This window comes from Gavia stellata, chromosome 2 (assembly GCF_030936135.1).
Source record: "Gavia stellata isolate bGavSte3 chromosome 2, bGavSte3.hap2, whole genome shotgun sequence".
In the NCBI taxonomy this organism is placed as follows: domain Eukaryota; kingdom Metazoa; phylum Chordata; class Aves; order Gaviiformes; family Gaviidae; genus Gavia; species Gavia stellata.
In genome coordinates, this window is record NC_082595.1 from 80,242,166 (window position 1) to 80,254,941 (window position 12,776).

The window sequence follows — 12,776 nt, forward strand, 5'->3', positions numbered from 1 at the left end:
TGGAATGTTAAACAGGTCTGTGATTTCCACTGCTTAGCTTTGTGGATAATTTAATATTGGCTCTTCGTCCTCAGGAACATGAAAACAAATCTGAATTAATTAAATTGTAGATGTTACACCGGTGTGTATGCCTATACCTTATGTGACTTAAATGGATCTCTGGAATCGGAGAGAAAATGCTGTACTTTGGTCTGTTTTAGAAAAAACATTTTATGCACAGTTATAGTTCTTTTGGAATGTATATGTTTGAATGTGTACAGACTGCAAAGAACATTTAAGGATCGTGTGATTGGTTTTCTAACAAAACACAAATACTAAGATTTTCTTAAACAATACTCTGTTCTACAAATGAAATACTTTTTTATTATAGAAACAAACTGCATATGTTTGAAATTAATCAGGTCATTAATTTATTCCCCTTTACTTCCTGCCTGCCACAGATGCACGTTTTGTTACAGAATTCTAAGACGAAACATAATATTATTTCTTAAAAAAAGAAATATCAACTTTAAGATACCAGCCATTCAGCTTTGACTGTAATGATCAAAATTCTAGAGACAGTTCTGCTAAAAAAATGTTGAGAATTAAACAGCAAGCAAGACAAGATTGTGGACTGTGAACTTGTGGATGTCTCAGTGTACTTATCGCACGTTAGCAGGGCTGGTATGGCCTACGGCAATACAGAATACTTAATAGGGCTAGAAAAGGTGATACAGTTACTGGATTTTTTCACTTATAACTTCTAACCAATTTGCAGAGCAGAGTTGTAGCAGCTGCAAGAGCATGTGCCATGTAAAGGGGAGAATTACTGTTTGACAGTCAGAATCTGTACCGTCCAGGGTGGCAGTAGATTATATGTTCCATGCTATTACTTGCCTTCAGTCTGTCACCTTAATTATATAGTAAGATTTAAGTGCTTTCATTGTCATTCTTAAAAATTTGCAGCTTTAAAGGTCTCTTGCATTAATGCTGGATGGTAGGGAGGATTGAAGATAATTTAGTATGCTTTTGAACCTGCAGTTTCAAATTCTGAATTATTTTTTATTTTAATCTTTAACCTTCTAGGGTTCAGTGGGTGAACCAGGACCTAAGGGTGAACAAGTAAGTCATGTTAGAGATCACAGTACTTTCAAGTCACACTACCAAATGCTGCAGTACATTACATTGACTAACTCTGAAGGCTGACAGTATGTCTTTTCTTGATCTAGGGTGCACCTGGAGCAGAAGGAGATGGAGGAGAAAAGGGTGACTTAGTAAGGCATTATTTTCTCTTCACTTGATGTAATATTTTGTTGTCGTAAATGAAAACTTCAAAGTATTGTTGGAGTGCTTCAAGCATATGCTTTGATCATTGAAAGTCACATTTCAGTTTTATACTAACTGGGCACTGCAGAGCACAGCAGTTCTATTAGCCTGGTTATGCCATTCCTGCTGTTTTGAAAGCACTCTGAAATATGCATATATTTCAGAGTGTATAATACAGTACAGGCTGCCTTGAAGGGAGTGTGTGTGTATATAGATCGATAGATACATATGTAGATATACACTAAGCATTTATATATAAATATATATACGCATACACACACACACATAAATTCTTGGTGTTTGAGGCAGTGAGGATGAGGAGGTAGTTGAATTCAGGTGAAACAGGAGCACAAATAATGAATAACCTTAGTAACTCAGACTCGATGGAAATATTTTGTATTACCTTTATCTTTGGACATAAGATGTAGCAACTGGCTGTTAGGGAGAGGGAGAATGGTCTGGGAAGAGGCTGTGGCACTGTGATACTTCTGGAGGAAGGTATATATACTGCAGGAGTGTGGCATGTCGTGAATTCACATGGGTAATGCCTGAGTCATGTGCCCTTGGGTAAAGAGGATTTGTTTTCCTACAGAAAGAGAAATGCCCTAGTCCAGCGGCTCCTATGGGGCCCCATCCAGCAAAGCCAGAACTTAATCTTTCAGAACGAAATAGAACTGCTCCCTAGTTAAAAAACGGTAGCCAGGTTGTGTGCTGGAAATGAACGCTTTTTTCCTACACTCTGCAGTTCTGAAAGGCTTTTAAAGTTAAACAGCTCTAGAGAGCTAGATGTCCAGTAATGCAGCTTTATCATCACAATACAAATCCCCAGGAAGCAATATGATGGGTTAAGTGTGCTGCCAGTTAGTTTTTAGTTAGTTTTTAAACTAGCAGTTTAAAATAGCAGTTGTTATTTCTATTTCACTTAGGGCATATTCATTAACAAAGTGGCCTTTCTGACCTTTAGAAACCAATTATTTCACCAATGACATTTAGGAACTGGGAAAATACAATTTTCAGAAATCTCTCCAAGAGTAGTATGAAAACAGTGAAGAAGAAGAGTTAATCTCTTTTATAGGCGATTACAAGATTTTGAAACATTTTTGTTTCCAATCCAGAGGGAAACTAAAAACTTCCGAATAGTGGGACTGCTATTCTCAGTCAAGCGATAGAGGGATCTTGGGGTTGTTCAAGCGAGGAGTAAGGTTGCTGGGAACAGGAACTTGTAGTAGTTTGGCTTCTTCACAGCACATTGGGTAGACACCTGCCTGGTTTCTGTTGCAGTTTTGTCAGGGCTAACACAACACTGTAAAATATCCATAGTTCTGCCAAACTAGAAAATCCTGATTAAATAATGCTTCCTCTAAAGGTTTCCAACCAATCTACTAAGATTGTCCTGTGCTGTAACTGTGGTTTGAGAGGTTAGAGCCATGTGTCTAATTCTAAGAGAATCAATACAATCCCAATTATAATAAACATACTTTCTTATTTGCACCTTACATAAATGTTTTTGAGAGAGGAATTTTACAAAAATCTATGAAATTTAAGTTTTATTTTCAAATGAATTGTAATTCATTTGAGGTGCAATTTTGCGTAAATCAACTAAATGTGTAAACTTTTTTTTTATAGTGGAAAAAAAGTCAAGTTTACTGCATTTGTAATGTCTATGATAAGGGATACTCTCTTCTAATATAGTTTGTCTTATTTTTGCTTAGGGTGATATGGGATTACCAGGAGCAAAGGGAGCTGTAAGTATAATGAATAGCACTATTACGGAAATACAGAGATTTAGTAGATCAGATGATAGAGTGTTTTCTGATTTAAGAAAGAAAATACAAATAATGAGCTGAGCGCTTTATCACACTTAACTTGAATGAGTTCCAACAGCATTTCTTCTGTTTAAATTTTGAATACAGTTAATATTAAAATGAATTAGCTTTGGAAAGGAATTAATGTCCTGAATTCTAAGCTCCATGAAAGAGAAGCATCATTCAGCAGCAGTTTTCTGGCCAACTAATTTTTTTTTTTTTTTTTAAGGAAATGAATGCACTCTTTGTACAGTAGGTGTTGTATAGAAATGAGGCCCAGTGCAGTGGCTGCATGCAGCCTGTAATCTTTACACTGTGAAAAAGCTGGCAGCAGGACTGTGATGTCTGTGAAAGCAGAATTATTTATGGCCCAGATTCCTTTTAGAAATAACAAAATGATAGCTTTGATGTGGAAGGTGAGCAGAAACTTGTATGTCACATAAGAAAAAAGAATTTGAGAACTGAACGCATTCTTTTTTTCAGGATCACTGAAGAGTGGGATTGTTATAGCAGCTGACAGTTTTTGGGCTATGATACTAACATATCAACAGTTCTGCCTACAGGGAACTGATGGTGAACGTAACAAGAACTATGCTTGTGTTCTCAGTGGCCTGTGTGACTTTGGGGCTAAGCAAATGCAAGCTAGAGAGTGTTTACTGCTGCTCAAGATCTTACAGGAAGAACATGAGGAAAAGATAGAGTAGAGGAGAAATCCGTAGTTTTATCCCCCTAGATTTTTAAAATCCTCATCTCTTGATGACACCCTAGAGTGCTTGTCATCCTAGTGAGTACATACACAGGGAGAAATGGTGGCTTCCTGGTTGTATAGTCCACAAAGGGAATTCTGCTCTCTTCTTAATATATTCTGCTGAAGCGTGTTCTTCGGGTTTTCTTCTGACAGGGACAGCAATTAGCTGTCCGAGATGCAGCATAGATGGAATGGAAATGGCTCCATCTTGTGGATTTAACTGATACCACAGCTGAGTACTTTGCCACGTTTTTGAGCATCTGTTTCAGGAAGTGTTGGGCTTTTTTGTCCCCAGTAGATTTGGGAAGTTGTAAGTATGTAGGATTTTTTTTTTTTTTCTGTTTGATTTGGTTTGGGGGTTGGGTTTTGTTGTGTTTTTTGGGGTTTGTTTGGTTTTCGGTTGTTTTTTTTCTTTGTTACTACTATTGATTAATAGTAGTACAATAACTTTTATTGAAAGAAACTCAGAGACGCCTATTGGTATACTCTCTATGAAAGAGAATGAAAAACATTTGGAACAAGCAGGCAGCTGGAATTTTTGAAACTTGAGGAGCACTTACTGTCTAGAAAAGTTGCATGTGATATGCACGAGGGCAGAAGTAGAAACCAAATATAGGAGATCTGTTCTTTGACAAACCAGTCTTGTGCATGTCACTGTGGATGCCTATTTATTTGCCTCATTTGACAGAATATCTTCTTTTTCCACTTTTCCCCTTTAAGGTCTGTATTCACAGACCTCTTTTTTTAGGTTTATAAATCACACAACCACTGACTCCAGATGCTTATTTATAAAGAAGCTGTTGAACAACTCTACATCCCAGCGTTCAATGCTTTGCATTTGCAAATAGCTCCTGTCACTATTTTGATATGTCAGAATGAGTCTAACGCTAGTATAGCAGTCTGTTGAAAATCTTCTCTTTCATTGTCAGGTTGGTAATCCTGGAGAGCCTGGTTCCCGTGGGCCTGAGGGAAGTCGAGGACTGCCTGGCATGGAAGGACCACGAGGCTCACCAGGACCACGAGGCTTGCAGGGTGAACAGGGTGCTCCAGGTCTGCCTGGCAACCAAGGTCCAGCTGTAAGTACTGTTTTAATGTGATTGGTACCTTTTGAATGCTTTGCTGTCACTCACACCACTCCTTTTCTTGCAGCAGGAGCTATGTAAGCATGCAAAACCCAAGGGCCACAGGAGAGTTTGAAATACACTGTACCTCACAACAGACACATTTGTGCACCAGAGAAATCTTAGGGTTGTATGCAGTTAGGTCCTTGGGTCCTCAGCTTTCAGTTCAGTTCCATTTTCTTAGGCCTACCCCACTGCTGTAGTACGCATGTACTGTCTTTGATACATGGGTGTATCACACATAGTATCTACCTTGCTAGTCACATTGACTTCAGCTGGAATAGTTGCACTTGCAGGGACTGGAACATCTTTTATTGACCGGCCAGCATTTTTCTCATCGGGCACACTTATGAAATGTGATATCAACTGCTTTTTAAACTATTTTTTTTTTTTTTTTAATCCTAGGGAAAAGAACCAACCGATCAGCACATTAAGCAGGTTTGCATGAGAGTCATGCAAGGTAAATATGCTAAAAAGTATTTGATGTTTCTTGTGCATTTCTACTGCTGTGGAGGCAACCAAGATTTTCCCACTCTTATCCAGAACAAATAGCGTGGCCTCAGCAGGGGGCCTGGCAGAAAATCTTCTTCCCAGATGTGAATGTAGACACAATATGAGAGAATATGAGAAAGAAGTCCCTTATTTTATATATACTTTGCAGCCTCATTGAAATACCTGTTGATTCCACACTATTACTATAGTAACCAGGCAGTACACCAGATTGTTTTTATGAAATACCTCTATTTTGTGTAGAGATCACTTGCTATGTTTACATATATAAAAGTACACTGGCTTCATTGAAAGTTTGTTTTGCCATTTGTGTTTATAAACTATTAGATTACAGCAAACAAACTATGTGCAAAATAGGTAGGAAAAAAAAGAGGTGTGCAGAGAGAGGCTTTCTGTAGATAACATACCATAACATGAAAGCAATAGGCAGATGTTCAAAACCCTAATTATATTAGTTCAGTTCTTCTTGACATACACAGAAATCTGGAGCTTTTCTAATATAGTTGGGTGCATGGGATTTACTGAGTTTAAAAATCTGTGCTGCCCTGTAAGCACAAAAGATACTTCTCAGTACTTGCTATTGAAGATGCCCTTAGGGTTATTATGCCTTCATAATGTTAAGAGTTTACCAGAGTGAAATTGCTGCTCATGATTTAATCTAAAAATTATCACTAGTCATCACTGTTCTTGATACTGTCCAACAGGTTTGGTTTTTTTTTTTAACTTTCTATAAATAGGATAAAAAGGCTTTTTAAAGTGATCTTTTGAAAGACACAGTAATATTGAGGAGGATTATAGCAAAATCAGATATGATGCTTGATTTTATTCATAACCATCAGAACTAGCAGTGAAGAGAAGGATATGGGAAAAATCTAGACTGTCTTCATTGCATACCTCTTGAGAACCCCTACAATTGTCAATGCTGTCATGCTTAAAAAAAAAAAAAAAAAGACAAATCAATTCAAGTGGGTCCCTGGAAGTGGCCCAAGTGGTCCACCAAGTGGACCAAGTGGACCTTTTGTCAGCTTAAAGACAACCACAACTGAACTTCAGCTCCTGAGTAGGCTTTTCCCGCAGATTGCTATCCCCAGTCTTCCTCATGTATCTGCTGGCCGTAGTTCCTGTTTTATTTCAGATCCTTTGCACGACCCTACCACCCCACCTCCATCTTCTTAGTTTTTCTTGGTTGCGGACACAAAATATTTAGTCTTGCCAAGTCATGCAGACTTTATAGCAAATGTCATATGGAGTTATGTGTGGCTGTATCCAGAGAAAATTATTTCTAAGGCATGCTTGAAATATGGATTTGAAGTCTAGAATAGAAACTTTAAGCAAAGAGAGGACTGCTCTCATGCTGTTACAGCAGTGGCCTGAAAGGGGGAGGAGGAAAAGGGAATAGCTAGCTTAGACCATTCCAAGGAATGGCAAGCTGATCCTATGCCTAATGAAGACCAAAGCTCCTGCTGGTTTACCTTAAGAAAAGATCAACACAAAATGTTCAATCATTTATCAAACTTGAGCTCACGAGCACCAATTTGAGGGGTTTCTTTCCCCTGAAAAAGAAGGCTTGCATTTACTTTGCAGGCCAATGTAGATGACTGCCTTCATGCTTTTCAGCTGTTGCTTCTTGCAAAGGTGGATCTTAATAAGGATTAACAAGTAGTAATGAAGAGAGATATTTGCTTTTTTAAAAGACAGCAATTGCATGAGTAAGTTTTCTTACTAGATGGTTGAAATTTAAATGACATAGAAAGTTATAAAGACATTTCTAAATAAACCATATACATTTAAGTCATTTCAGCTTGCAAACACTGAACGTTTAAGATACAGGCTTCAGAGTGAGCAGCTTCACAGTGTGCCTATGCAGTTTCCCTCTAGTAGTACTAAGATAACATCTTACATGTAATAAACTTTGTAAATAGCATTGTACATAAGGAAAGTGCTGTACTGTGGTCTGTCGGTTTCTGTAGCGGAGAATACACATTCTTCTTCAGTGATCATGAGAAACTCTCCATTCAGATCCACTTACTGCTTAATTTTGTCCTCCTGTTCATTGCAGAACAACTAGCTCAGCTGGCAGCCAGTCTTAGGAGGCCAGAATTTGGTGCTCCAGGTCTTCCTGGCCGACCGGGGCCACCGGGTGCTCCAGGGCCTGCTGGCGAAAATGGCTTCCCAGGACAGCTTGGACCCCGTGGCTTGCCTGGCCTTAAAGGTCCCCCTGGTGAGATCGGTCGTAAAGGTCCTAAAGGTAAGAAATTCTGTAACTGGCTTTCAGTTGTTGACTGCTCCAGTTTTTTGTGGTTTTCTTTCTCCGTTGGATTACAGGTTGTAGATCTACATTGTATGCATGTGAAGTCCAAAAATATCCTGAATTAGAAACCTAAGTTGTTTCCTGTAACAGTTGCCTCAGTTGCCCCAGTGATTAAAAGGCTCATTGGGCTGGCCTCAGAAAGACTTGTTTATAAATCTGTTTTTCGTCATCAAATCACTTATACAATATGAGAAAGGACAGGTATTTGCCTTGAACTAAAAGTAAGCAGCTGAGTCAGATTCCTAATATTAATTTTCTCTCTCACAGACTTCTAAGGTTTGTGTTTTTCATATGCTGAAAAGTTCCAGCAGTGATTCACTCTTTCCTCCACTCAGTCTGGTAGTGGACCTCATTTCTGCAAGACTTGCAGTCCCAAAAAGCTAATGTAAACAGTCAGATTCATTCGCTAACCTCTAGCCTACTTTTCTAAGTCCATCCAGTTTCTCACACTACAAGTGACTGATAACAATCTGCCTCTTTTATTTGGGTATAATACTTGAGCCATTTAACATCATTGCACCATGTACCACAATCTATTGATTCTTTGGAAAGAACAAATCCATAATAAAATTAACTAACCTTACACTTTACAAAAAAAACTTTGATTTAAGTTAATCTCTTTTGTTGCTGACTGAGAGGGTTTATACCCCTCCAAAGGATTATATTGTAGAATTTTCTGCAAAGTCTTATGACGACTGTGTATGTATTAGTTTCTATTCAGCAGTGGTTTCGATTTGTTTTCTTTAAGGAAGGTTTTATTTAAAAATTGTATTTTTGCACAAAGCTGGTCTGTTGCTGGATTAGAGCGTTTACTTTTGTCTCAGGTTGTGTTTGAAAGTAAAATTGGGAAAACTTTAGAGAGAAGGAAGAGAATACAAACAAAGCAAACCTTAACAGCATTGTTGCTGGAGCTCTGTTACGGTTTTCATTTTCTGTAACATCATCTGTATTTGCAGAAGCAACAAAAAATGAAAATACAAAGGTGATCTGATATGCTAAATTTGGTTCATCACACAGCAGGCTGCACTGTGTTAATATTAAAAAAACAGTTTACGGCGCATTAAAAAAAAAAACAAACAAGCAAAATGCTTCGTTTCCAATCATAATTGTAATCAAATTCCAAGTTACCTTACAGTAAACCTTGAAACACAATTACAGATAAAAGAGAAGTGGTGAATGTGCAAGAGCTATCATAATGGTACATGGCAGGCACCCTGAAAAAAATCTCAGTGCTTCACTCTGAGTTCCTGGTAGTTACCAGAGGTCACAGAGATGAACTGACTTTCCCCACCCATTTGGGGAGTTGTCTGAGATGGGAGCGAGAGGAAAAGGGTACCTAGGACATGAGATAAAAGGGAAAAGGAGGAGGATGTTGAGAATGGTTTAGAAGGGCATGATAAAAAGGGGAGAGAAACACAAGAATTTGTCACCATGAGACGAGCAGAAGATACAAAGGTGCAGTGATTTTAACAGCATCAGCAACAGCAGAGTCAAAAAGAGCTGGCTCAAGGAAGGATGTTATAGTGACTTTAATGAGCTGTCTGGGGTAGTGAAGGAGGGCAGAATCAGAAATAAATTGGAGGTTTGGGGTAACCAGCAGTAAACACTATTCCTAAGTGTTCAGTAGCTGGAAATAGCAGAAGTACATATGGGTAACCTGACATCAGTGCTTCTGGTAGCTGTATTTACAAAGACGGGCTGAATCTCTATGTTGACTAGGCAGTCTGAAGCATACAGATAAGATTCCTCCTCCAGTAGCCTGTGTGCATCTTTTATTGAAACTTAAGACTTTTGTACTGACTCCTCTGTTTGTTTACATAGCTTCCTTGTTTTCTGCTGTGCCACTTCTAGGCAAGCCCCAAACTTAACAGTCTATTCCAACTCTCCTCACTGCAGTACAAGAAAGTATGGAAGTATAAAATAAAGCTCACTCAAACATTAGTAGGCAGATACTCGCGACTTTTCACTTGCAGCAAAAAAAAAAAATAAACCCAAGAGTTTACATAGTGTATTCACGAGTGGTAGGTACATGTACTTTTATGGAATATATACAATGAACAGAATCTGAACTTTACAACCAAAACAACAAAAAAACCTTCCTCTTACTAAGAAGTTTCTTGTTTGGAGCAACATATGAGTTTGAAGAAAAGCTGGGCACCCAGCAAAGAAGAATCTCCATAATACCAGTATACGAAAACGAAGTCCTTTGTTTTACTTTTATGAACGTCTTATGTGGATGACAACAGAATACTGTAATGTGTGCAAGCCAGCTTCTCTTTTCTTCTCTGCACTAGCTGTCTCAAGGACCAGCACGTGAGAATTTTTACTTACTAGCGGAGTTCATGTGGTCTTGCAAAACCCATTTGCCAGTACCCTCAGTCTGTATTCCAAAATAGCCTGTGTAGTTCTGCGAGTTTGGTTTATTTCTATTACATAGGCTCTGGCATATTTCATGTGGTACTTACTGCCCAGCCCCAGCTGGTTTTTTTTTTCCCCTCCAACATGTCTACTTCTGAGTATAACTCAAATGGGGGAAAAAAATCCAAACCAAACCTCTTACAAGGACATGTGTCAGGACATCATTCCAAGGTGCTAAGAATATATACAGCCACCTGAATTCTTTGCTTATTAGCTGTTCACCTGTGAGAGGGAACTTACTGAAAGTAGTACTCCAAGCAGGCTGTAACTAATATTTCATGAATTTGCTTTAGGTGAACCAGGAGAAAGAGGAGACAGAGGATTTCCAGGCAGAGGACTGAAAGGTTACCCTGGACCAAGAGGTCTTCCAGGTAAATATAACAAGGATGAGGATAAAGAAGAAAAGATGTAGTATAAACTTATTCAGAACTGATACCTCAAGCTGCCTGGAAAAGATAAAAGGTGTCCATTAAGCAATAAGCTTCCAAATAACAGTACATCATAATTTTTACTTTGTAGGTAATAAGACAGTCACAAATCAGAATTAAAAGCTCTTTTACTAAAGAAGTACTACCCCATTTATCTCAGTTAGGAAAAATGTATACAAAGCATTTAATAGAAGAGGCAAACCACACGTGTGTGTGTATATATATATATTTTTTTCTGTGTGATTGCCTCCTTTTTTTATTTATTTATATGTAAAATAAAAAAAAAAAGGCCACAAACCCCAGATTATCTCACTGGCAGCCACAGCAGTCTTAAAAAATCTCCACTCGTAATTTAGGACATTCAAAATACAATTCTCCTTTATTTTTGTGGTAATTAATTGCAGTGTTATGTAATAGAGGTCCAGAACAGACTCTTGCTGATAAGTGCAGCGCAACCGGCCTCTAGTGGCAAGTGAATGAAAATAAACACGTTATTTCCACCTGTATGTCTCTAGAGTGCGTTTCTCTGTGTATAGATAGACAGAAACTACCAAAATTTGTTCTCTTTGTAAAAAAGGAGAAAAAAATCCCCCCAAAAACAGCTGAGTATATACAGATACCTAGGACCTCTGTGAAACTTGCAATTGTTGTCTTTAGAAATTTATTGTTGGATGAGGCTTACTAAAATCACTGTATTTCATCCTTTCATTGAAGATTTAGAAGTAAAAAGATACTTTAGTGCTCAGCAGTTCCACTCTATACATCTATTTCCCCAACACATCGGAGTGGAGAACAGAAATAAATTCTTGATATGTCTCTTTCTGGAGCGCTAACATAACTCTGAAGCAGTGAGTAGCATCTACACCTTCAGACGTGTTGCCAACAGTGTTGTCTGCAGGGCTGCAATTACACTGCATAGCTTTTTATGGGAGCAGATTTGCTTCAGTATAACTGGAGAGGGTTGGGCCTGAAATTTTGTTGCTGTAGGTGTGTAAACACAGCCTGGTTGTCTGTTAGAGGAAAACAGTCCCTCTAAGTAGGCACCCCTCTGGGGAATCCACTGAGAGCAGTAAAAAGCCATCTTCATACAGCTTTTAAGAATAGGATATTCACTAAAGCTACATGTATACTAAGCGAGTCATATGCTGCCAATTTTTAGACCTACATCCACTTTTCCAGGTGAACCAGGCAAACCCAGCTATGGCAGGGAAGGCCGTGATGGTGAACGAGGTCTCCCTGGGGTGGCCGGTCAGCCTGGGGTTCCTGGTCCTCCCGGCCCTCCCGGCCCTCCTGGGTACTGCGAGCCATCATCTTGCAGAATGCAGGCTGGACAGAGAGCTGGTAAGAACATGAAAGGGCCATGAGCAGGCAACGCAAGTACCATGGAGTGTTGGCATCAATTTACTTCCTGCACAGACAGCTGAGAAAAAATAAGGAATGAAGGAGAAATACAAACAAGGAGAAACCTTTCAACCAAGGTTTCAGTAAGGCATTTTTAACACAGTGGTTGTACATTCTTTCTAAAAGTGTACATAGCAACACAAGCTGGAACAATGGTGCTTACAGAAACACACAGGCTCTTTCTCCCTTTGGGGGGAAAAAAAGGCACTTGTCTGTCTTATTTTTTTTTTTTAAATAGAGTTTCTGTGATTTCCTCCTGCCTGACTGAATTCCTCTGTATGATGTACAGTGAAATAACAACTTCAGCCATCAAATAAAAAAGGAAAGTTTATTTACTTCAGTTGTAGCTATTCTTTTATGCTTAAAAAAAATTCCAGAGCACTCCTGAGCAAATTACATCACTTGATGCACAGTCATTTCATTGTATGTATGTGCTGTACAGGATATGCTAAGCCTCCCTCAGCTCTTCAATTCAATGGTAGAAACACAGGTGGGAGGCTGTTCTTATGAAAACCTGCCACCTTTTATGCTGTATGCCTCTGTAAAAGTATGATCACTGGGTTCTCATGAATAAGCCATGTGGAATAACCTCTTCATTTTCCACTCCAATTTGTGTTGCATTTGTAATTTCGTATGAAGCCTATTCCAGCTTGCCTCCTTCCATGTTAAATTGAAATAAAAGGCTAGAAGTCACTGTCAAGGGAATTTTAAGTCCCAGATATATACAAG

At 38.7% G+C, this 12,776-nt stretch overlaps 1 protein-coding gene across 1 annotated transcript in view; it reads left to right on the forward strand.

Annotated features, from left to right (window-relative positions):
* COL9A1 (collagen type IX alpha 1 chain) overlaps positions 1 to 12,010 on the forward strand; it is a 77,431-nt gene extending 65,421 nt beyond the window's left edge. Inside the window, exons 31-38 of the mRNA XM_059835416.1 lie at positions 1,066 to 1,101; positions 1,209 to 1,253; positions 3,018 to 3,050; positions 4,788 to 4,934; positions 5,385 to 5,439; positions 7,549 to 7,737; positions 10,512 to 10,589; positions 11,826 to 12,010. Of these exons, the coding sequence (XP_059691399.1) occupies positions 1,066 to 1,101; positions 1,209 to 1,253; positions 3,018 to 3,050; positions 4,788 to 4,934; positions 5,385 to 5,439; positions 7,549 to 7,737; positions 10,512 to 10,589; positions 11,826 to 12,010 (768 nt within the window). The remainder of the gene's footprint in view (positions 1 to 1,065; positions 1,102 to 1,208; positions 1,254 to 3,017; positions 3,051 to 4,787; positions 4,935 to 5,384; positions 5,440 to 7,548; positions 7,738 to 10,511; positions 10,590 to 11,825) is intronic.
* The last annotated feature ends 766 nt before the right edge of the window (positions 12,011 to 12,776 follow it).